At 44.7% G+C, this 23021-nt stretch overlaps 1 protein-coding gene across 5 annotated transcripts in view; it reads right to left on the reverse strand.

The window, feature by feature from the left end:
• Positions 1–23021, reverse strand: part of TTC7A (tetratricopeptide repeat domain 7A) — a 162701-nt gene that overhangs the window by 110287 nt on the left and 29393 nt on the right. The window contains exon 1 of one of the 5 annotated variants that reach the window (XM_007190056.3): positions 15057–15537. The exons of the other annotated variants lie outside the window; for them this stretch is intronic. Coding sequence (XP_007190118.2) covers positions 15057–15240 — 184 coding nt within the window. The 5' untranslated portion in view covers positions 15241–15537. Of the gene's footprint in view, positions 1–15056; positions 15538–23021 lie in introns of those variants that run through there. 5 annotated transcript variants of the gene reach the window in all.

Below are 23021 nucleotides of genomic sequence, written 5' to 3' on the forward strand. Positions count from 1 at the left end.
AAACACAACAACATTCGCATTATAGGGGTCCCAGAAGGAGAAGAGAGAGAGAAAGGACCTGAGAAAATATTTGAAGAGATTATAGTCGAAAACTTCCTTAACATGGGAAAGGAAATAGCCACCCAAGTCCAGGAAGTACAGAGAGTCCCAGGCAGGATAAACCCAAGGAGAAACACGCCAAAACACACAGTAATCAAATTGACAAAAATTAAAGACAAAGAAAAATTATTAAAAGCAACAAGGGAAAAACGACAAATAACATACAAGGGAACTCCCATAAGGTTTACAGCCGATTTCTCAGCAGAAACTCTGCAAGCCAGAAGGGAGTGGCACGATATATCTAAAGTGATGAAAGGGAAGAACCTACAACCAACACTACTCTACCTGGCAAGGATCTCAGATTTGATGGAGAAATCAAAAGCTTTACAGACAAGCAAAAGCTAAGAAAATTCAGCACCACCAAAAAAGCTCTACAGCAAATGCTAAAGGAACTTCTCTAAGTGGGAAATGCAAGAGAAGAAAAGGACCGACAAAAACAAGCCCAAAACAATTAAGAAAATGGTCATAGGAACATACATATCGATAACTACCTTGAATGTGAATGGATTAAATGCTCCAACCAAAAGACACAGGGTCACTGAATGGATACAAAAACAAGACCCATATATATGCTGTCTACAAGAGATCCACTTCAGACCTAGGGACACATACAGACTGAAAGTGAGGGGATGGAAAAAGATATTCCATGCAAATGGAAATCAAAAGAAGGCTGGAGTAGCTATACTCATACCAGATAACATAGACTTTAAAATAAAGAATGTTACAAGAGACAAGGAAGGACACTACATAATGATCAAGGGATCAATCCAAGAAGAAGATATAACAATTATAAATATATGTGCACCCAACACAGGAGCACCACAATACATAAGGCAAATGCTAACAGCTATAAAAGAGGAAATCGACAGTAACACAACACTAGTGGGGGACTTTAACACCTCACTTACACCAATGGACAGATCATCCAAAATGAAAATAAATAAGGAAACAGAAGCTTTAAATGACACAATAGACCAGATAGATTTAACTGATATTTATAGGACATTCCATCAAAAAACAGCAGATCACACTTTCTTCTCGAGTGCACACAGAACATTCTCCAGGATAGATCACATCTTGGGTCACAAATCAAGCCTCAGTAAATTTAAGAAAATCGAAATCATATCAAGCATCTTTTCTGACCACAATGCTATGAGATTAGAAATTAATTACAAGGAAAAAAAATGTAAAAAACACAAACACATGGAGGCTAAACAATACGTTACTAAATAACCAAGAGATCACTGAAGAAATCAAAGAGGAAATCAAAAAATACCTAGAGACAAATGACTATGAAAACACGACGATCCAAAACCTATGGGATGCAGCAAAAGCAGTTCTAAGAAGGAAGTTTATAGCTATACAAGCCTACCTAAAGAAACAAGAAAAATCTCAAGTAAACAATCTAACCTTACACCTAAAGGAACTAGAGAAAGAAGAACAAACAAAACCCAAAGTTAGCAGAAGGAAAGAAATCATAAAGATCAGAAGAGAAATAAATGAAATAGAAACAAAGAAAATAGCAAAGATCCATAAATCTAAAAGCTGGTTCTTTGAGAAGATAAACAAAATTGATAAGCCATTAGCCAGACTCATCAAGAAAAAGAGGGAGAGGACTCAAATCAATAAAATTAGAAATGAAAAAGGAGAACTTAAAACAGACACCGCAGAAAAACAAAACATCCTAAGAGACTACTACAAGCAACTCTATGCCAATAAAATGGACAACCTGGAAGAAATGGACAAATTCTTAGAAAGGTATAACCTTCCAAGACTGAACCAGGAAGAAACAGAAAATATGAACAGACCAATCACAAGCACTGAAATTGAAACTGTGATTAAAAATCTTCCAACAAACAAAAGTCCAGGACCAGATGGCTTCACAGGTGAATTCTATCAAACATTTAGAGAAGAGCTAACACCCATCCTTCTCAAACTCTTCCAAAAAATTGCAGAGGAAGGAACACTCCCAAACTCATTCTATGAGGCCACCATCACCCTGATACCAAAACCAGACAAAGATACTACAAAAAAAGAAAATTATAGACCAATATCACTGATGAATATAGATGCAAAAATCCTCAACAAAATACTGGCAAACAGAATCCAACAACACATTAAAAGGATCATACACCACGATCCAGTGGGATTTATTCCAGGGATGCAAGGATTCTTCAATATACACAAATCAATCAATGTGATACACCATATTAACAAATTGAAGAATAAAAACCATATGATCATCTCAATAGATGCAGAAAATGCTTTTGACAAAATTCAACACCCATTTATGATAAAAACTCTCCAGAAAGTGGGCATAGAGGGAACTTTCCTCAACATAATAAAGGCCATATATGACAAACCCACAGCAAACATCATTCTCAATGGTGAAAAACTGGAAGCATTTCCTCTAAGATCAGGAACGAGACAAGGATGTCCACTCTCACCACTACTATTCAACATAATTTTGGAAGTCCTAGCCACGGCAATCAGAGAAGAAAAAGAAATAAAAGGAATACAATTGGAAAAGAAGGAGTAAAACTGTCACTGTTTGCAGATGACGTGATACTATACATAGAGAATCCTAAAGATGCCACCAGAAAACTACTAGAGCTAATCAATGAATTTGGTAAAGTTGCAGGATACAAAATTAATGCACAGAAATCTCTTGCATTCCTATACACCAATGATGAAAAATCTGAAAGAGAAATTATGGAAACACTCCCATTTACCATTGCAACAAAAAGAATAAAATATCTAGGAATAAACCTACCTAGGGAGACAAAAGACCTGTATGCAGAAAACTATAAGACACTGATGAAAGAAATTAAAGATGATACCAACAGGTGGAGAGATATACCATGTTCTTGGATTGGAAGAATCAATATTGTGAAAATGACTATACTACTCAAAGCAATCTACAGATCCAATGCAATCCCTATCAAATTACCAATGGCATTTTTTATGGAACTAGAACAAATCATCTTAAAATTTGTATGGAGACACAAAAGACCCCGAATAGCCAAAGCAGTTTTGAGGGAAGAAAACGGAGCTGGAGGAATCAGACTCCCTGACTTCAGACTATACTACAAACCTACAGTAATCAAGACAATATGGTACTGGTACAAAAACAGAAACATAGATCAGTGTAACAGGATAGAAAACCCAGAGATAAACCCATGCACCTATGGTCAACTAATCTATGACAAAGGAGGCAAAGATATACAATGCAGAAAAGACAGTCTCTTCAATAAGTGGTGCTGGGAAAACTGGACAGCTACATGTAAAGGAATGAAATTAGAACACTCCCTAACACCATACACAAAAATAAACTCAAAATGGATTCGAGACCTAAATGTAAGACCGGACACTATAAAACTCTTAGTGGAAAACATAGGAAGAACACTCTTTGACATAAATCACAGCAAGATCTTTTTTGATCCACCTCCTAGAGTAATGGAAATAAAAACAAAAATAAACAAATGGGACCTAATGAAACTTCAAAGCTTTTGCACAGCAAAGGAAACTATAAACAAGACGAAAAGACAACCCTCAGAATGGGAGAAAATATTTGCAAATGAATCAATGGACAAAGGATTAATCTCCAAAATATATAAACAGCTTATTCAGCTCAATATTAAAGAAACAAACAACCCAATCCAAAAAAGGGCAGAAGACCTAAACAGACATCTCTCCAAAGAAGACATACAGATGGCCAAGAGACAGATGAAAAGCTGCTCAACATCACTAATTATTAGAGAAATGCAAATCAAAACTACAATTAGGTATCACCTCACACCAGTTAGAATGGGCATCATCAGAAAATCTACAAACAACAAATGCTGGAGAGGGTGTGGAGAAAAGGGAACCCTCTTGCACTGTTGGTGGGAATGTAAATTGATACAGCCACTATGGAGAACAGTATGGAGGTTCCTTAAAAAACTAAAAATAGATTTACCATATGATCCAGCAATCCCACTACTGGGCGTATACCCAGAGAAAACCATAATTCAAAAAGACACATGCACCCCAATGTTCATTGCAGCACTATTTACAATAGCCAGGTCATGGAAGCAACCTAAACGCCCATCGACAGACGAATGGTTAAAGAAGTTGTGGTACATATATACAATGGAATATTACTCAGCCATAAAAAGGAACAAAATTGAGTCATTTGCTGAGACGTGGATAGATCTAGAGACTGTCATAGAGAGTGAAGTAAGTCAGAAAGAGAAAAACAAATATCGTATATTAACATGTGTATGTGGAACCTAGAAAAATGGTACAGATGAGCCGGTTTGCAGGGCAGAAGTTGAGACACAGATGTAGAGAACAGACACAGGGACACCAAGGGGGGAAAACTGCGGTGGGGTGGGGATGGTAGTGTGCTGAATTGGGCGATTGGGATTGACATGTATACACTGATGTGTATAAAACTGATGACTAACAAGAACCTGCAGTATATTAAAAAACAAACAAACAAAACAACAACAACAAAAAATCTTCCAACAAACAAAAGTCCAGGACCAGATGGCTTCACAGGTGAATTCTATCAAACATTTAGGGAAGAGCTAACACCCATCCTTCTCAAACTCTTCCAAAAAATTGCAGAGGAAGGAACACTCCCAAGCTCATTCTATGAGGCCACCATCACCCTGATACAAAAACCAGACAAAGATACTACAAAGAAAGAAAATTACAGACCAATATCACTGATGAATATAGATGCAAAAATCCTCAACAAAATACTAGCAAACAGAATCCAACAACACATTAAAAGGATCATACACCACGATCAAGTGGGATTTATCCCAAGGATGCAAGGATTCTTCAATATACGCAAATCAATCAATGTGATACACCATATTAACAAACTGAAGAATAAAAACCATATGATCATCTCAATAAATGCATAAAAAGCTTTTGACAAAATTCAACACCCATTTATGACAAAAACTCTCCAGTAAGTGGGCATAGAGGGAGCCTACCTCAACATAATAAAGGCCATATACAACAAACCCACAGCAAACATCATTCTCAATGGTGAAAAACTGAAAGCATTTCCTCTAAGATCAGGAACAAGACAGGATGTCCTCTCTCGCCACTATTATTCAACATAGTTTTGGAAGTCCTAGCCACGGCAATCAGAGACGAAAAAGAAATAAAAGGAATACAAATTGGAAAAGAAGGAGTAAAACTGTCATTGTTTGGAGATGACATGATACTATACATAGAGAATCCTAAAGATGCCACCAGAAAACTACTAGAGCTAATCAACGAATTTGGCCAAATTGCAGGATGCAAAATTAATGCACAGAAATCTCTTGCATTCCTATACCCTAACAACAAAAGATCAGAAAGAGAAATTAAGGAAACAATCTCATTCACCACTGCAACAAGAAGAATAAAATACCTAGGAATAAATCTACCTAGGGAGGTAAAAACCTGTACTCAGAAAACTATAAGACACGGATGAAAGAAATCAAAGATGACACAAACAGATGGAGAGATATATCATGTTTTTGGATTGGAAGAATCAATATTGTGAAAATGACTATACTACTCAAAGCAATCTACAGATTCAATACAATCCATATCAAATTACCAGTGGCATTTTTTACAGAACTAGAACAAAAAATCTTAAAATTTGTATGGAGACACAAAAGACCCTGAATAGCCAAAGCAATCTTGAGGGAAAAAAAAGGAGCTGGAGGAATCAGACTCCCTGACTTCAGACTATACTACAAAGCTACAGTAATCAAGACAGTATGGTACTGACACAAAAACAGAAACATAGATCAATGGAACAGGATAGAAAGCCCAGAGATAGACCCACACACTTATGGTCAACTAATCTATGACAAAGGAGACAAGGATATACAATGCAGAAAAGACAGTCTCTTCAATAAGTGGTGCTGGGAAAACTGGACAGCTACATGTAAAGGAATGAAATTAGAACACTCCCTAACACCATACACAAAAATAAACTCAAAATGGATTAAAGACCTAAATGCAAGGCCAGACACTATAAAACTCTTAGAGGAAGATATAGGAAGAACACTCTTGACATAAATCACAGCAAGATATTTTTTGACCCACCTCCTAGAGTAATGGAAATAAAAACAAAAATAAACAAATGGGACCTAATGAAACTTCAAAGCTTTTGCACAGCAAAGGAAACTACAAACAAGACTAAAAGACAACCCTCAGAATGGGAGAAAATATTTGCAAACAAATCAATGGACAAAGGGTTAATCTCCAAAATATATAAACAGCTCATGCAGCTCAATATTAAAAAAACAAACAACCCAATCCAAAAAAGGGCAGAAGACCTAAACAGACATCTCTCCAAAGAAGACATACAGATGGCCAAGAGACAGATGAAAAGCTGCTCAACATCACTAATTATTAGAGAAATGCAAATCAAAACTACAATTAGGTATCACCTCACACCAGTTAGAATGGGCATCATCAGAAAATCTACAAACAACAAATGCTGGAGAGGGTGTGGAGAAAAGGGAACCCTCTTGCACTGTTGGTGGGAATGTAAATTGATACAGCCACTATGGAGAACAGTATGGAGGTTCCTTAAAAAACTAAAAATAGAATTACCATATGACCCAGCAATCCCACTACTGGGCATATACCCAGAGAAAACCATAATTCAAAAAGACACATGCACCCCAATGTTCATTGCAGCACTGTTTACAATAGCCAGGTCACGGAAGCAACCTAAGCGTCCATCGACAGACAAGTGGATAAAGAAGATGTGGTACGTATATACAATGGAATATTACTCACTCATAAAAAGGAATGAAACTGGGTCATTTGTAGAGATGTGGATGGACCTAGAGACTGTTATACAGAGTGAAGTAAGTCAGAAAGAGAAAAACAGATATCGTATATTAACGCATATATGTGGAATCTAGAAAAATGGTACAGATGAACCAGTTTGCAGGGCAGAAATAGAGACACAGATGTAGAGAAACAAACGTATGGACACCAAGGGGGGAAAGCGGTGGGGGGGTTTGTGGTGGGATGAATTGGGAGATTGGGATTGACATGTATACACTAATATGTACAAAATGGATAACTAATAAGAACCTGCTGTATAAAAAATAAATAAAATTCAAAATTAAATTAAATTTTAAAAAAGGAAAAAAAAAATGAGGGAGAAAGTCACACCCATGCTCCAAGGTGATAAGTTCTTACACAAGGAAGGAATTCCCTCCAGACTACTGAAGAGGAAAAATATACAAGGTGGCTTAATAACACATTGTCAGGTGCTCCTATCTTCCATGTAGCAGAATTGGTTTTCTCTGTTATTAAGGTATTTTAGCATGACCCAGGGATAACCTACCAACCAAGGAGGGTTAAGGCCAGAAGCAGATTTACTGGTGTAGCATGGCAATCCTTGGCACTTTCTGGAGTTCCTGCACACGTTAGCTCTTCCACAGACCTCACCCCTTGGCTAGTGATTTCATACTGCTTGGTTTAATTTGCTGTCTCCCCCACGGCACTGAAAACCGCAGTCCTGGAGCCACCGTATCCCTGCTACCTACAGCAGGGGCGACCTGAGTGGGGTGGGATCCAGGTGCTCAGGGTGCAGGGTTTGAGGTTGAAGGTGGTTTCAGGACCGCCTTGAGTGGCTGTGCTTGGTGACCGGCTCCTGGCCTGTCCCCCTCGAACAGAGCAAGGACCACTTAATACAGGCACCCAATAAATAGCTGTTGAGTAATGGGATCCTTTCCACTCCCCCATGGGGAAGCCCCGAGGCTCAGGGAGTTCTGTGCCCATCCAAAATGCCTCCAGGGGGGCTTCCCTGGTGGCACAGTGGTTAAGAATCTGCCTACCGGGGCTTCCCTGGTGGTGCAGTGGTTGAGAGTCTGCCTGCCAATGCGGGGGAAGCGGGTTCGAGCCCTGGTCTGGGAGGATCCCGCGTGCCGCGGAGCGACTAGGCCCGTGAGCCACAGTTTGCTGAGCCTGCGCGTCTGGAGCCTGTGCTCCGCAGCAGGAGAGGCCGCGATGGTGGGAGGCCCGCGCGCCGCGATGAGGAGTGGCCCCCGCTCGCCATGGCTGGGGAAAGCCCTCGCACAGAAACGAAGACCCAACACAACCATAAATAAATAAATAAATAAACCCAACAGTTTAAAAAAAAAAAAGAAAAGAAAAGTAATGCGTGCACATATTTAAAAAAAAAAAAAAAAAGAATCTGCCTACCAATGCAGGGGACATGGGTTCGAGCCCTGCTCCGGGAAGATCCCACATGCCGCGGAGCAACTAAGCCTGTGAGCCACAACTACTGAGCCTGTGCTCTAGAACCCACGAGCCATAACTACCAAGCCCGTGCACCACAGCTACTGAAGCCCGCGTGCCTAGAGCCCATGCTCCGCAACAAGAGAAGCCACCGTGATGGGAAGCCCGCGCACCACAACGAAGAGTAGCCCCCACTCGCCACAACTAGAGAAAGCCAGTGCAGCAACAAAGACCCAATGCAGCCAAAAATAAAATAAAATACATAAATTTATTAAAAAAACAAAATGCCTCCAGGAACATGTGCTCGATCCCACGTCCTCTAGTGCTCTTCCTGCTGCCAGGATGGCATTCTCAGACCTACTCAGCATGCCACTCACTCCTTACTCTCAGGACCACTGCAGTTTGCTCACAACTCAAAGCCACAGGTGTAAAATTGCATGTCCCTGAATAATCGTCTCTCTTCGTAAGGGAGATTCCCCACAGAGAGCATCCCAGAAGCCCAGATCCCAGAAAACAGTCACAGGAGATGTTCCCTCTGAGGATGCCACAGCCTAGTAGCCCATCCTTTGCTACCTACCTCATGATTTCTAAAAGTAACATTAGGAGGAAATGGCCAAAAATGATGGTTCAAACTATCATCCATCACCAGTGGGACAGAAGTTGGTAGAACCTCTACAAAGGGCAGCTTGGCGACATATATCAAAATTATTTCTTGCACATCCCCATTGACTCAGCAATCCCATGCCTACAGATGTCCTCGAACATGTGTAAAACGACCAACATATAAGGTCATTCCTGCAGCGTTGTTTATAATAGCAGAAAACCAGAGAAAACTTTATGTCCATCGACAGAAGGCTGATTAAATAAAGCATGATATATCCATTAAAAGGGACACCATGCCACCATATAAAGGAATGAGGAGGCTCTGTATGGGCTGTCATGACATGAACTTCAAGATAAACTGATTAGAAAGTAGAGCACACACAGTGCACCACTGTGCGTTTATGCATGAAAATATAAAAGGATAACACAAACATCTGCTAACTTCTCTACCTTACAGGGATGGGGGCAGAGATGGAGGGAGGCTTTTCACTAGTTACTTTTGGGTACCTTTGGAAGGTTGACCCATGTGAATATATTACCTAGTCAAAAATAAAATTTAAATCGACCCAAGAATAGAAGGAATCTTCTACGTTTCCAAAAGCTCAGCCAGGAGGGGGAGTGGGCTGCTTAGAAGTGGGTGCCTGAGCAGCATTCCTGAGCTGCGGGCCCCTTGGCAATTGGCTGTCCCCTTCTTATCTGTTTTGCATCTGTAAAACCTGAGGTAGAGTTATGAACCCGCTCCTTCCCAGGGAACCTCATCCCTCCCCAGGCTCCGCTTCCCGGGGTTGGTCCCGCCCCTCTGCCGTCAGGTGCAGCCGTGCGCACAGCTCCCGCCCCGCGGTCTGCGGGTGCCAGTCTGCAGCCCAGCCTTCCGGCCACCGGGTCCCGCCTCCGCCACCCAGCTGCCCGGCCCAGAGCTCCCTAGGGTTCCTTGGCTCCTTTCCTTTCATGCCAAGAGAAACCAGCTTCCTTTTAGGCAAACCTCAATCTTGAAATACTCCCCAGGGCCCACACCTCTCCTCAAAATGTCCTCTGAACACATGCTGCTCAAAGTGTGGTCCGTGGGCTGGGGTGGGTCTGTGCGTGTTTGTGACCCAGTCCCGCGGGGTGAGTGCAGAAAGTTAGAGTATATGTTCCGAAACGTTGATAACCATGTGACAGAATAATTGTTGAATCAAATACTAAAAAATTGGTGGTGGGGGGAGCGGTTATCAGTTTATGTATTTTAAGAAAGTATCAGAACACAACAGATTGGGAATCTAAAAAAAAAAAACCAGAACATAAAACTGAGCCTTCACCACAGACCGTTTGAGAAGCACTGCTCTAAACTTCAAAAGTGTCTTTTACTAAAAAAGGGGGGCTGGTATTTGCTGATGGCCCACTGAGTACCAGGTACTTTATTATATAGTATCATTTAATCTGCACAGCCCTGAAAGGTAGAAATTATTCCCATTTTATAGATGACAATAAAGATGCAATGTTGTTATGGTCACAACCCACATAACATAACAGCCAAAGAACAGTCTCTCTTCCCCACATCCCAGGCAGAGCAGAGCTTCTGACAGTTTGGAAATGAAGAACAGTCTAAGAGCTGTAAACAGTAGGTTAAAAGCTAATCGTAATTCCAAGGGCAGGAATAAGAGTAGTTCTCACTGTCACACACTTGTGAGTTTGAGACTGTTTTGTAGATTAACACTCCGGATCCTTCTCCAGAGCCTTTTTGCCCTCCCCTTTTCACACCCCACTCAGTCTCTCTGTTTTTCCGTTTAGCAGACACTCAAGTAGATATCGGGAATTTACTTTCTTTTCTTCCTTGTCCAACTCTCCTCCCTGCTCCATATTTTCCATCCCACTCTTCTCAACTGGTCAGTCTATGGAACTGAAGGGTAGTTTGGAATGAAAAGTTCTAGGTTTTCAGTTGTTAAATAAGAATCCAGGTGGATTGAGGCTTTCCTATCCTTCTCCAAAGGTGAAACAGATTGCTCTTCATCATCTTATTGTCCGAAACCTACTCCCTATCCTGGTTTGGGTAAAGTGTTCCAGCTTCTCCCTTGCTGGGGCATTAGGAAGGCCTTCCTCACGGACAGTGCAACAGACTCTGGGAGTCTGGCTCCTGATTCTGGCAGCCCAGCCCAGCTCTCTGCTCTTAGCAGAGGCCCAAAGGAAGTCCCCACTTAGTGGCCCGCCCAGTCTCCCCACCTTGTTTAGGAGGCCTCTGGCGGCTAGCTTCCTCTCCACTCCCACCCCTCTCCAGGCCTCTCGCCGTGTGCCAGTTCACAGGGACCCACTTCAAGGATACCGGCCTCCTCCCCGGAACCCATATTTGCAGGGCGGTGCTCCCCATTCTTCCACCTGCCAATTCAGTCAGGAAAGGTGGTTCCAGCTGGCAGGCCAGGTGCTCAGACCAGACCCTTCCCTAATGGGTCAAATGGGGACACGGTGGTCTCTGCAGCTGCTCACTTCACAGGACTGCAAAGGGCTGGGACCTTCCAACCGCGGCAAGAGGAGGAAGAGGGCAAAACTAGTGAGAGGCCACCTGCCTCAAACGTACTCCCACTAACTTCAACTGAAAAAAATGCTCAGAACAATCTCCAGCTTTTTAAAAAAATCACTAATTAAAAAAAAAAAAGATAGGGGATGACTACAGACTAGGAGAGACTCCAGATGGATGGAGAGAGTAGCAGATGTGATTAAAGCAAGTATAGTAAAAGAATATTAAAATCTAGGTGGTGGGAATACAGGTGTTTACTGCAAAATTCTTTCAACTTTTTGTATGTTTGAAATTTTCATAATAAAATGTTGGGGATAAAAGAAAGATTCAACCCATTAACCAAATGCAATGTGTGGCCTTATCTGGATCCTGATTCTAGCAAACAAACTGTAAAATTAAATAATTAGATGAGGGGGAGCTGTAATAAAAATATGGTAGTTTTATTTTTCAAAAGAGTTCTTGTTTAATAAATACATACTGAAATATTGCAACGTGGGGGAGAAATGGCCCAGGGTGTAGCTCAAACAAAACTATTCATGAGTTTGTGATCACTGACACTGGTTGATGGGTATATGGGATTCATTTTTCTCTCTACTTTTTTGACGTTTTGGAAATTTTTCTTAATAAAGTTTTTTTTTTTTTTTTTTAACCACTTGGATGGGGCTCTTTGTTTTTACATGAACAAAACCCATCACAGCTAGCCACACTCTGGGGTTCCCCTGCTCCATCCTGACCAAATCTAAACCGGATGTGAGTTTGAAAGAAAATGTACAAACAGTAGTAACCACCTTCCCCCTGGGCACGTGGTGGGGAGCAGCCTCCCCAGACAGGAAAAGGGGGTAGGGGCCCCTTCTGCGGGAGCATCTCCTGATCCTTCACTCCCACCAGACCAGAAAGAGGTCCCCCCCTCCAGCTGGGTCTTCCCCTCCTGCTCCCTGGAGTGAAACCCATGTTCTGGGGGCTATTCTTCGTTTCTTTGGGAAATCCCACAGATACAGCAGGGCCTCAGTCTGTAAAATAGGGTTCAGCTGGGGTTCATCCTCCTCCCTCAGCACCTTCCTCACCTCTCCCAAATTATGTAATTATGTTGAAGCTTCTGGTCATTGAGTCTAACAGACCAGGTGGGACTTTTAAGAATCTCCCTCCTGGGCTGCAGGGGGCTCAGTGTCCACACCCCCTCAAAACACAGGCCCTTAATCCCTCCAGTGATCACGGAACCCAGCGGAGAGAGAACCAAAATAGCAGACAATCCAAAACATGCCCTAAGCCTGGGCTTCGGGAGTCATTTGTTTTCCTTCCTTGTGTGTGTCTGTGTGTGCACGTGCATGCAGGCATGTGCGCGTTTTGGGATAAATGTATCTGGAAACAGCAATGGGAGAAAATCACTCATAGGACCAAACCCCAAAATTGGCAGGAGAGACCCCACTGACCTTAGCCTCCCTCTTTGTGCTGGTCAGTTCCCACAGTGAAGCCAACCCAGGCTCCACACTCCTCCCTCTGTCACTAGTAGACTTGGTGTCAGGGACTCCGGTTTGGGTACAGTCTCTGCCACATACTCATTATGTGACCTTTCTGGGCCTTGATGTCTAAAATGGGGACAATAATTCCTGCCCTCCCCACAGGGCTGTTTACAAAAAAAGTTTTTTTCAAATAGAAGAAACACTTTATAACTATATCATACCATTTATAAACTATGCCATACCAGTGCTTCCCAATAATCCTTCATAGAATACGGTCAAAGTAAGTTTGAGAAATGTGGTGTTTATACTCTAACCTTGGCTTGAACATCATACGCAGGTGAGCATATTAAAGGCTCTGAGAAGTCCTGCAGTTAAAAAAGATCAGTTTAACAACATTGAATCTGTTAGGTCTAATGACTTAGCTTTTTTGGCTCCCAAAACCCTTTTATCCTAGAATACCAAGGAATTAATTACTCAATCTCCTTGAGACCTCTAAAGAACAGCTTAGGAAGTAAAGCCCTGGATAGACTCTAGGCGGCCCCGGTTCCTGTCTTGGGCCCAGCATGCTTCTCTGTGGTGCTACCAACCTCACCCAGATTCCCACACCTTGACCAGGCCCCAGTGCCCTCTGCATGGGTCATCCTCCATTCCACCCTCACCAGCCCCACCCCACCACATCACCCCACACAGGGGGACAGAGGGGAACCTGAAATTTTTCTGTCCTTCCCTGGAAGGCAGGGTCTCATCAGTTTCTCCCAAACATGAATCTTTAGCTCTGGCCACTACCCCTCACTGCCACGCTCAGACCTACCTCAAAGCCTCAAACCGACTGTCCATTCCTGCCACCTAGCCCCCTCAGTGTCCATCTATCCTTCCTCCTCATTGGGCAAACATACTCTGCCCTTCCCAACACCAGTTAGAGGCCAGTACCAGTTCTGCTGCTTCCTGAAACCTCCTCTTCCTCTAAGCACCATAATCTAACACAATTGCCCTCTGATGGCCCCTCTGCCTTCCCATCCATTTTGTCAACTCTTTAAACTGGGATTTTGTGTTATACTTCTTGGGGAGGTAATGGTGCAAGTGGTTAAAAGGATGTACTCAGAAACCTGGGTTCAAATCCTGGTTCCACCACTTATTGGCTGGATGATCAAGTTACTTAAGTTCTCTGTGCCTCAGTTTCTTTACCTGTAAATGGCAAACAAGAGTACCTGCTTCATGGAGTTGTTGGGAGAAACTGAGTTGATTACAGTGCTTAGTACACTGGCACACAGTGAGTGAGCGAGTTAGCTATTACCGTTACTAGTATCGTTATCATTCTGTCTCCTCACAGAGCCTTCCACAGGCTGGGCAGTCTTTAAAACTCTTTATATCTGTATTTATTTACTCCCTGCCTCCTTCCACAAAGGCTCTAAAGTTGGCTGCGCACAAAGAGAGGGCTCAGGGAGGGCTCTCCAGGCTGAGCTGAAGGCACCAGGAACAGGTTTGAGGTTGGAGACTGGGGCGGGGTGTTCCCCCACTGCCACATCAGGGTGCCTTCCCGCCCCAGCACAAGAGCCCAGCCCAGCCAAACCAGCCCTACTGCTAAAGCCACAGACTGCCAGGGCTAGATGCGTCCCGAGCCAGAACTCAGAAGAAGAAACTGAGGCTTACCAGGCCTCTTTCCCACTTCTCCACCACTCCACCCTGGCGCTCGTCAAGCCCCCAACCATACTGGCTGTGCACAGAGCTTCGCCGTCAATTTGACTTGGGGGAAAGAGGGGGAGGGCAAGGAGAGACAGGCACAGCCTTCACCTGACGGAGTTTAGGAACCGGAATGGGGGTTGGAGGGGCGGCGCAAGAGTCCGGCCTAAGCCCCAATCTGATGCGTGCCGAAACCACCATTTCACAGCAGTCCGAGCAGCCCACATGATCCGAAAGGGCAGAGAGCAAAAGCCGTTTCTCTCTTTTCCCCAAAGCACCCTGCATGTGAGTTTTCTCCTTGGGCAGAAGAACCTTCCTTACTACCCTGGTTGCTCCTAAGACCAGCACTGTAGGAAGGGTAATACCGAAAGCAGCCACCGCCGGCCCCACGCAGTCGGGGCCCGCTTCCTGGAGGAGGCGCCCTTCGCGCGCTCCGCGCTTGTGAACCGGCCCCTTCCCTCACTCACCGGAGTCCACAGAGGTGAGCACGGCGTTCGGGCTGGCTCGCCGGCCGCCCCCGCCGCCGGGCACGACTAGCGTCTGCATATGCCGGACCAGCTCTAGCATGCGGTCCCAGTGGCCCTCGGCGCGGCAGCGCTCCAGCTCGCTCTCCATCTTCAGGTGGGAGCCGTGCGCGCCCTTCGCAGCCATCTTCGAGCGGGCGCTGTCATGGGAGGTGCGGCCGAGAAGTGGAGACTCGGTCGGGGGCGGCGTCCCGGCTGGGGCACACACGCGGGCGGGGTCGACCCGGGCGCGAGCGGCGGCCGGGGCCCGGGTGGCAGCGGGGGCCCGGGCGGCGGCCGGCGGGCAGCAGCCGCAGCACCCAGCGCACCGCCCGTCGTCTCCGGGCTGGGGCTCCGGCTGAGCGGCCCGGACGCGTGCAGGAGCAGCCTCCGCCTCTGCTGCAGCAGCTCCTGGCGCCGCCGCCGCCGCCGCCGCCGCCGCCGCCGCAGCTGCTGCCACAGCCCCCGCCCCAGGCCTGGGCGCCGCCAGCTGCGGACCCGCCCCCGGCCGCGGCTCCACCCCCGCGGGGGCGTGGCGCGGCCTCGGCGAGCCGGGCGCGCGGGCCGCCAACGCGGCTACAGCAGCCAGGCGCGTGCTGGGTGCTCGCGGCCGTACAGGCGCCAGCCACGCTCAGCCGCCGCCACCGCCGACTCGGCGCTCACTTTAATGCTGCGCGGAGCCCCGGCGCTCGGGGGCGCCTCGCTCCCCACCCCCTCCCCATCCCATCGTGGCTCTTGGCCTGGGAGACCCCCGCCCCGACGACCCGGCTTTATGTGGTGGCCCCGTCACCACCGCTATCCGGCATGTCACAAATCCCGGGAGAGGCCGGCCGGCCGGTCACTCCCAACTCCTAGAGCGAGCCTCCCCGGAGAGCCGCCGGCTGCCGCCCGGGTCCCGCCCTGCTGGGCCGCGCGAGCCTTGCGCGCCACCCGCGGGGCTCTCGGGAGAACCCGCCGGTTCGGAGTCCAGCGACTCTCGGGACGCCTCCACTGCGAGAGACTTGAACGTTGTTTTCTCAGAGCGGAGTTCCTCTTTCCAACCTGTCTCCCCCCACCCCAACTGGCAGGCCTGTCCTCTGCGGAATCCTGTTGCTCTGGATTTCTTAAACTTTTTAAGCTGTTTCTCCAACTTGGTATTTACATATTTCTTAATTCTGGTGTCTGAAGACTGTGATCAAAGCTGTACCGAGCTCTAGGACTTAGCCCGGTGCTGTGGGGACTAAGAAGTTCAAAGGATTACAGGGCGGCCTCGGGGGCAGAGGCGGACGACACCCTCTGCCTGACACTGGTTATGGTGGCCCCGCCTGGGGCGACCCCAGCGTACAGTCCCGTGTGGGGATGGAGGCCATCACTCAAGAAATCACAGCGAGACCAAAGCGACAAAACTATTTAAGTGACATAGTGCATGGCACAGACCGAAGATTCCAGAATACGGAAGAGTTAGAGCAAGCTTTTAAGTATCAGGAGACTCACTGCTTCGTGCTTCTAGACAACTGTAACCGTGGGAAGTTTTTGTCAAGTGGAGCTCAGGCTCCTGGGCCCTTTGCCTCTGCAGCCACAAGGGGTTATCTGTTGAAGGCAGCCTTCCTACCCCGCCCCCGCCCCCCCTTGTCGCCCCCAACTCCCCCCTACCCCCCCGCCCCCCCCGTGGATATCCTTTTCTCTAGGTTTCAAATGCTGCTCCATTCCTTGTTTGGGGGGCACACTTCCTCACCTTGGCCGCTGCTCTGGGGTCTGTCCTGAGCTCCTAGAGACCAGGAGATAGATGAAGGAAAATGGGGACAGCTTTGGCAGTTTACTCAATTTACGCAAACTCCTCGTCACCTACTTCTGTCAACTGCTCTAGCCGGCTTTTTGTTACCCTTTGCCTGCCCTTGCTGGTCACCAGAACCAGATTTCACTTGGAGAGAGGTGTGCGTGTCCTTTGGGTGAGGGTGGCCTGAGGACACCCTGCGATTTGCCCCAGTCTGGCATTCCCCAGAGTCAGCCCTAGGGCAGGCAAAGAAAAGCAGAGCTGATAAGAGGAATCCTGACAAAATAAGGAAAACTCCTCTCCTCCCTCTTTTCTCTCCAATCCTTTGCCAACCCCTCCCCCAGTTTGCTGGACTCCAGGGAACTAACCGAAGGGGTATTGCTGCCTGTTTCTTCCGTGGGTGCATCAATATTTGTGTGGGCATGCGGCATGGGAAGGAGGAACACAGCATCATGGTGAAAGCTTATGACAAACTGCCCCTCAGCACCACAGAACACATGCTGGACCCCTTCACGGCTCTTTTCCAGCAGAGACAGGACCCCAGCCCATTAGTGACCAACATCTTTCAGGGGAGTAAGAGGCTGTAGGAACAAGAACAAAGAACAACCATGATCCAATCAGTAATATTTGCCAAAATCAATGACAAATAGAAAGTGTGGTGGTTGTTTTTATTTTTTAATAATCTGGGATTTCTCAAATGAGAGTTTAGGACACATTCTGATAAAGACCACTGTCATTTGCCAGCTCAAAAATGCTACCGAAATAACTTGCTGATCAAGTGAAGCTGAGTTCATTGCTTACCAGAGTGAGGGAGAGCACTGCCTTGACAATCTCTGTAGCATCTCAGAGAAAGGAAGGAAGTTCGCAGGAGGTAAATCGACTTAATGAGAAGGGTGTATTTTCAGGGAGCAACAAAGATGGTACAGCACGAGGGACCATCTGGTTTAAAGGAGACTCTAAAGCCAAGCCAGTAGGAGACTACTTCTTTAGCTGCTGCCCCTCAACAAAGTGGGAAGCTCTTGCCATTGGATCGCAAGAGAGGTTAAGCTATTAGTCTTTATTCTCATGAAGTTAAGGGCTTAGTGAGATCTCTGATTTACTTATAGGTTGAAAGGCTTATGATGTTTAGTTAGGCCCAAAGTAGGAGGGTATTGAACACCTCATTTGAACTCACAAAAAACAAGTTCATGTTTGTTCTCAGAGAAAAGGTTTGGTTACCAGAGACTTGGGCAAGTCAAATAATGGTATGGGAGTTTCAGAAAACTTGGGAACACACAGCCTGCAGTGGCCAGTAAGACTCAGGAATCCTCATAATTGTCTCTTAGTTGTCCGGGTACCTTTTGCACAGCTGGTTGTCTGGATTAAGAGATTTGCCTCCATGGAATAAATCTTGTCTTAGGTCGTGCACTTTCCTTTGACAAATTGTTAACCTCTCTCTGGAAACCATATGCCCTCCCTGAGCTAAAAGAGGAAGCAGAGAGATGAATCAGCCTTAGAGCTTGCCTCATCTTTGGAACAAGAAAGATTATCCACATATTGGCTAAGAATAGGGTCACAGGGCAATTTAAAGCTCTGGAGGTCCTGGTTGAGGACTTGTGAAAAGTAGGAGGGCATCTCAGAAGCTGAGGCATACCAGTCCAAGTATGTTGTTGATTTTCCTTGGAGAAGACAGGTATTAACTTTTGATTTAAAGAGACACCAAAGAAAGCACAACAGAGTTCTACAATTGTACAACACGTGGTCAGTCTCCTTAGGCCTTGAGGATAAAACAGTATTTGAGTTTGGTTCTAAAGGGAAGTGGAGAGTGACTTATTTATGGCCCCAGGGACCTAAGTGAATCTGTATTCCTGCCACGGGGCTTTTGACTGGGAGGATAGGAGTATTACAAGGACTAGGATGAGGTATGAAGACTCCTTTCTCTTTATGGCTTTTGATTTTAGTTTTATTCCTTCCTTAGTGCCTTGTTTTAAAGGCTATTGTGCAAGCTTGGGTAGAGGTTTAGGTGCCTCAGTCTGAACCTTGATGGGTTTAGTTCTAGTAGAATGTCAGTGGAATTGTTTGCCCACAAGAGAGCTTCAATCTATGTTTGATTTACACACAGAAGTACTGGCAAATCAATATCCAAATTAGCCAGGACCTCATTATGAACAGGGAGGTCCTCAGGGACTGGAGGGAAGAGGCTGTCAGGAGAGCATTTAATGTGGCAATTCCATTCACACAGTAAATCCCCTGCTATTAAGTTAATGAGTGTAGTGTCACAAAGGAGAAAAGAACATTCCTTGGTTAAAAGTACAGGGCTGATGGTTAAGTGCTGGGGCCTAGGGACAGTGTGGTTTTAGATAATTAGGATTATTAGATAGATGCCTGACCAAGTAGTTTGTTGACTCCAAGGAAAGGGTTGTACAGAAGGTTCCTGACTTATGATGGTTTGATTTCTTCCAACTTTAAGATGGTAGGAAAGTGATACCAGTTTGGTGGAAACCACCCTTCGAATTTTGAATTTTGGTCTTTTTCCCCAGGCTAGCAAAGTGCGGTAAGATCCTCTCTCATGATGCTGGGCAGGGCAGGGCAGCGAGTGGCAGCTTCCAGTCAGCCACGTGATCACAAGGGGAAACAACCAATACACTTATAACCATTCTGTACCCACACAACCATTCTGTTTTTCACTTTCAGTACAGTAGTCAATAAATTACAAGAGATATTCAATACTTTATTATAAAATAGGCTTTGTGTTGGATGATTTTGCCCAATCGCAGGCTAATTAATGTAAGTTCTGAGCACATTTAAGGGTGGCAAGACTAAGCTATGATGGTAGGTTAGGTTTACTAAATGCATTTTTGACTTAGGATATTTTCAACTTACGATGGGTTTATCAGGATGTAACCCCATTATAAGTTGAGGAAGATCTGTATAATAGTGCTCAGGTTTAAGATTGATACTATTGTGACCATATCAATCAAAATTGTAAGACTGTCTTTTAATTTTTAGAGAAATGTTTCCTTGTGGGTTTGCGGGTAGAATGGGAAATTGAACACCTTCATTGATAACTTCTTTCTTTCTTTTCCCTTTAGTTTCTTAGTTCTAGAGCTCTTTTAAAATAGAGCTCTTTCAGGGTTTTGGAGGTCTGGCCATGGGCCTATTTCCCACCCTACTTTTTGCTTGCATATTAAATCCCCTATTTCTGCTTTCAGGCCATTCACAAAAAGATAAGAGGGAGAGCCGGGGTCACCTCTGCTTCAAGATTTACTACTGAATGCTGTCGCAACATATTAAAGAACCTATCCCTAAAGTCTCCATCAGGCTTCTCTTTTTTTGGCTTGAAGAACTGAATCAGAACACTAATTTCACAGGAAAGGCAGAGGATAGCCTCCAAAAGTCCTTGACCGACATCTGCAGTGTTTCTAAGTCCCTTCAGCTTCCTATACAATTCAAGGTCTTTTAAGTCATCATTGGAGGTCTTCCCATTCTGACTTTTTCATCGAACTTTTTGCAACATATGCACTAATTGGTGTGTATCTGGTCACTCTGGATTACATGTCCCTCAAACTATTCTAAATTCCTCTGCAATGTTCTATCTTATCTAGGCCTTGGAGAGTCTTAGGCAGTGGCTTTCAGCTGAGAATGGAACCAGAGCTTAAAATTCACCATAAGAGTTTTTCTCTATGCTGAAGGAGGTTTCCCTTAAAGAGGTTAAGTGAGGCTTGGGGTACCTGGCCGGCTAGGAGGGAAGGAGAGGGGGTCAGAGGTAGAGATGGGGCAGCAGTAGATGGAAGAATGTAGGATAGAGGAAGAGGAATAGTGTGTTTGAGTTGTGATTTGTGGGAGATCTAAAAGAGAGTTTTAAATTGTTCATATTTTTCTTTTGCTTTGGCCAAGGAATCTGTTAAGGAGGCAATTTTGGAATCCAATTTCTTTTGGATGCTTCCTCATGCTAATAAAAAAAACGAAGACCATTGGATGTTTGCAATTATGTTTCCTTTTCCTTCAAAGGCACTTCTCAAGTGAATAACTTTGTTCATATCAAAAGTTCTTATAGTGGCCACTGTAATTCTGAATTATCCTTAGTGAAATTATGCTACTTAGAAAGATAAGTACACAAATTTGGGCAATAGCATCAATACAGGTAAGATGCAGAAGTTGGGTCCAAGGAAGGCATGGACTGAGGTTTATACTAAGACTGGGAATGTCAGTGGAGAGTTGCTTGTGTATCCTGTGGCTCGGGGACCCCCAACCTCACAGCTAGACCTTACCCAATGGCAACTCTGTTGAACTTACAGTTCTCAGCAGATGAAGAGTGTGGAGAGATCTCTGCTGATCCAAACTCTCACAGACAAAACTAGTCTGAGGAAAGTTCTCATAAGGTGTTGATCAGTGGCCTGAGACAAAATTTTTCCCTGGGCTGGCTTAGGGACGGACTTATTGGGACCCACACCTGTCCTCTTCTCCATAAACTTTATTGTAATATATGCACAACAATAAATGACCAGGACGGACATAGACAAATAGTTGCCTGGTTAGTGATAAGGCGGATATGCACCAAGGAGAAAAGATTTTCAAATATGGTCAGGTAATCAAAGGATTCCTGAAAAGGGTTCCTTATTGCTAGGAGACAAAATAGATTCAGTATTTGGGGAGCTCAATAAAAAGGAGACTTAAAATAAGAAATTAGAATTTGGGCCCAGGACAAGCCTTATATCCCTCACTAGTGAAGCCTGAAAGACCCCTGAGGGGATCGAGGGCCTCAGAAGGGGACACTGTTTCTGAATCAGGGGTCTTGCGCTGCAGTGGTGAAGGCGGTCTCCATTGGATCTCAGTGGGCCTCAATAATTGAATGGTGGCTCCCTGAAAATACCCTCAAAACAACTTTGTGATAATGTAAAGCTGAGTTCTCATCGCAGGAAGGGAGAACACTAACTACTCTGCAGAGCCAGAATAGCATCTAAAATGGGGAGGCAAAGTCGGGATATTTAGGAAGTGTTGGGGTCTATTTGAAGGCAGCTCTTCCAGTGAGGGGGCTTGATTAGGGACTGGACAAGAATCATGATACAATATTTGAGGATTATTAGGGCAAGGGGAGGGTTTTGAGGCAAGGATTTCAGAGTCTTAGAGAGTGGTTGGATGCAAAATATTGAAAAGTCACAAAGTTCATTTAAATGTTTTTCTTCTTGAAATTTCTGCAAAAAATGATAGTTACAACTTTTATTATCCCGGGCAAGAGTTTCCTGCAATAGAAAAGTCATGTCAGTGTCAACAGTAAGTTGTCAGGATGTTTGGTTCTTCCTATGCACTGACTCAAAGATGTATTATATATGATTATTCCAACATCCCCTTGCCCCCATCAAATCACTCCTATTTATACTGGTTATCACAGTGGCCATGAGTCATTAGGCCATCCAGAGGGAGAGAGAGCCTGATGAAGAGATGTTCTCCCACCTCTTCAGATGTTCTCGCCAGCCTCTTCTTTCACACTATTGTATTTGCCATTTGGGGTTCCCAACAGGAACCCTAAATACTAACTTTGAATATGAATTAAACCTTTAGTTCACAGTCAACAGTCCCTTCATCCACCAGGTCATCAGGGTATGTGATGTAGAGCCGAATGACAACTGCCTTCTGTAGTCTTCTGTAGTCATAGCCCAAATCCTTACATACAGAAACCAACTTTTACTTATTACCATGATTATTGGCTCATAGCATTTCTGGCCCATGATGTAACTCATGTCTTAATCATCAGCGCTGTGGACTGGCTAGCCCAACCAGCCCTCCTAGAATGTTGACATGAATTCTGCCAGGGGCTGGCTTGTATGGTCAGTCTTTCCCTTTGACAGCTGCCAGAAAAGCTGGGGGTGATCACTAGATAAGGAAAAAGGCCGTACAAAGGCAAGTTTCAAAACCATGAATTCTTTGTGCATGTGCGTAATTAGTAATTATTTGTTATGTTTTTTATTTTATTTGTTCCTTCCAGTTTTATTGAGACATAAGTGACGTACAGCTCTGTATAAGTTAAAGTGTACAGCATAATGATTTGACTTACATACAGCAAAGTTTAATGAAATCCATCATCTCACAGAAATACAAAATAAAAGAAAAAGAAAAAAAAATACTTTTTTCCTCATGAGAACTCTTAGGATTTACTCTCTTAACTTTCATATATAGCATACAGCAGTGTTAATTAT

This window comes from Balaenoptera acutorostrata, chromosome 12 (assembly GCF_949987535.1).
Source record: "Balaenoptera acutorostrata chromosome 12, mBalAcu1.1, whole genome shotgun sequence".
Classification (NCBI taxonomy): Eukaryota; Metazoa; Chordata; class Mammalia; order Artiodactyla; family Balaenopteridae; genus Balaenoptera; species Balaenoptera acutorostrata.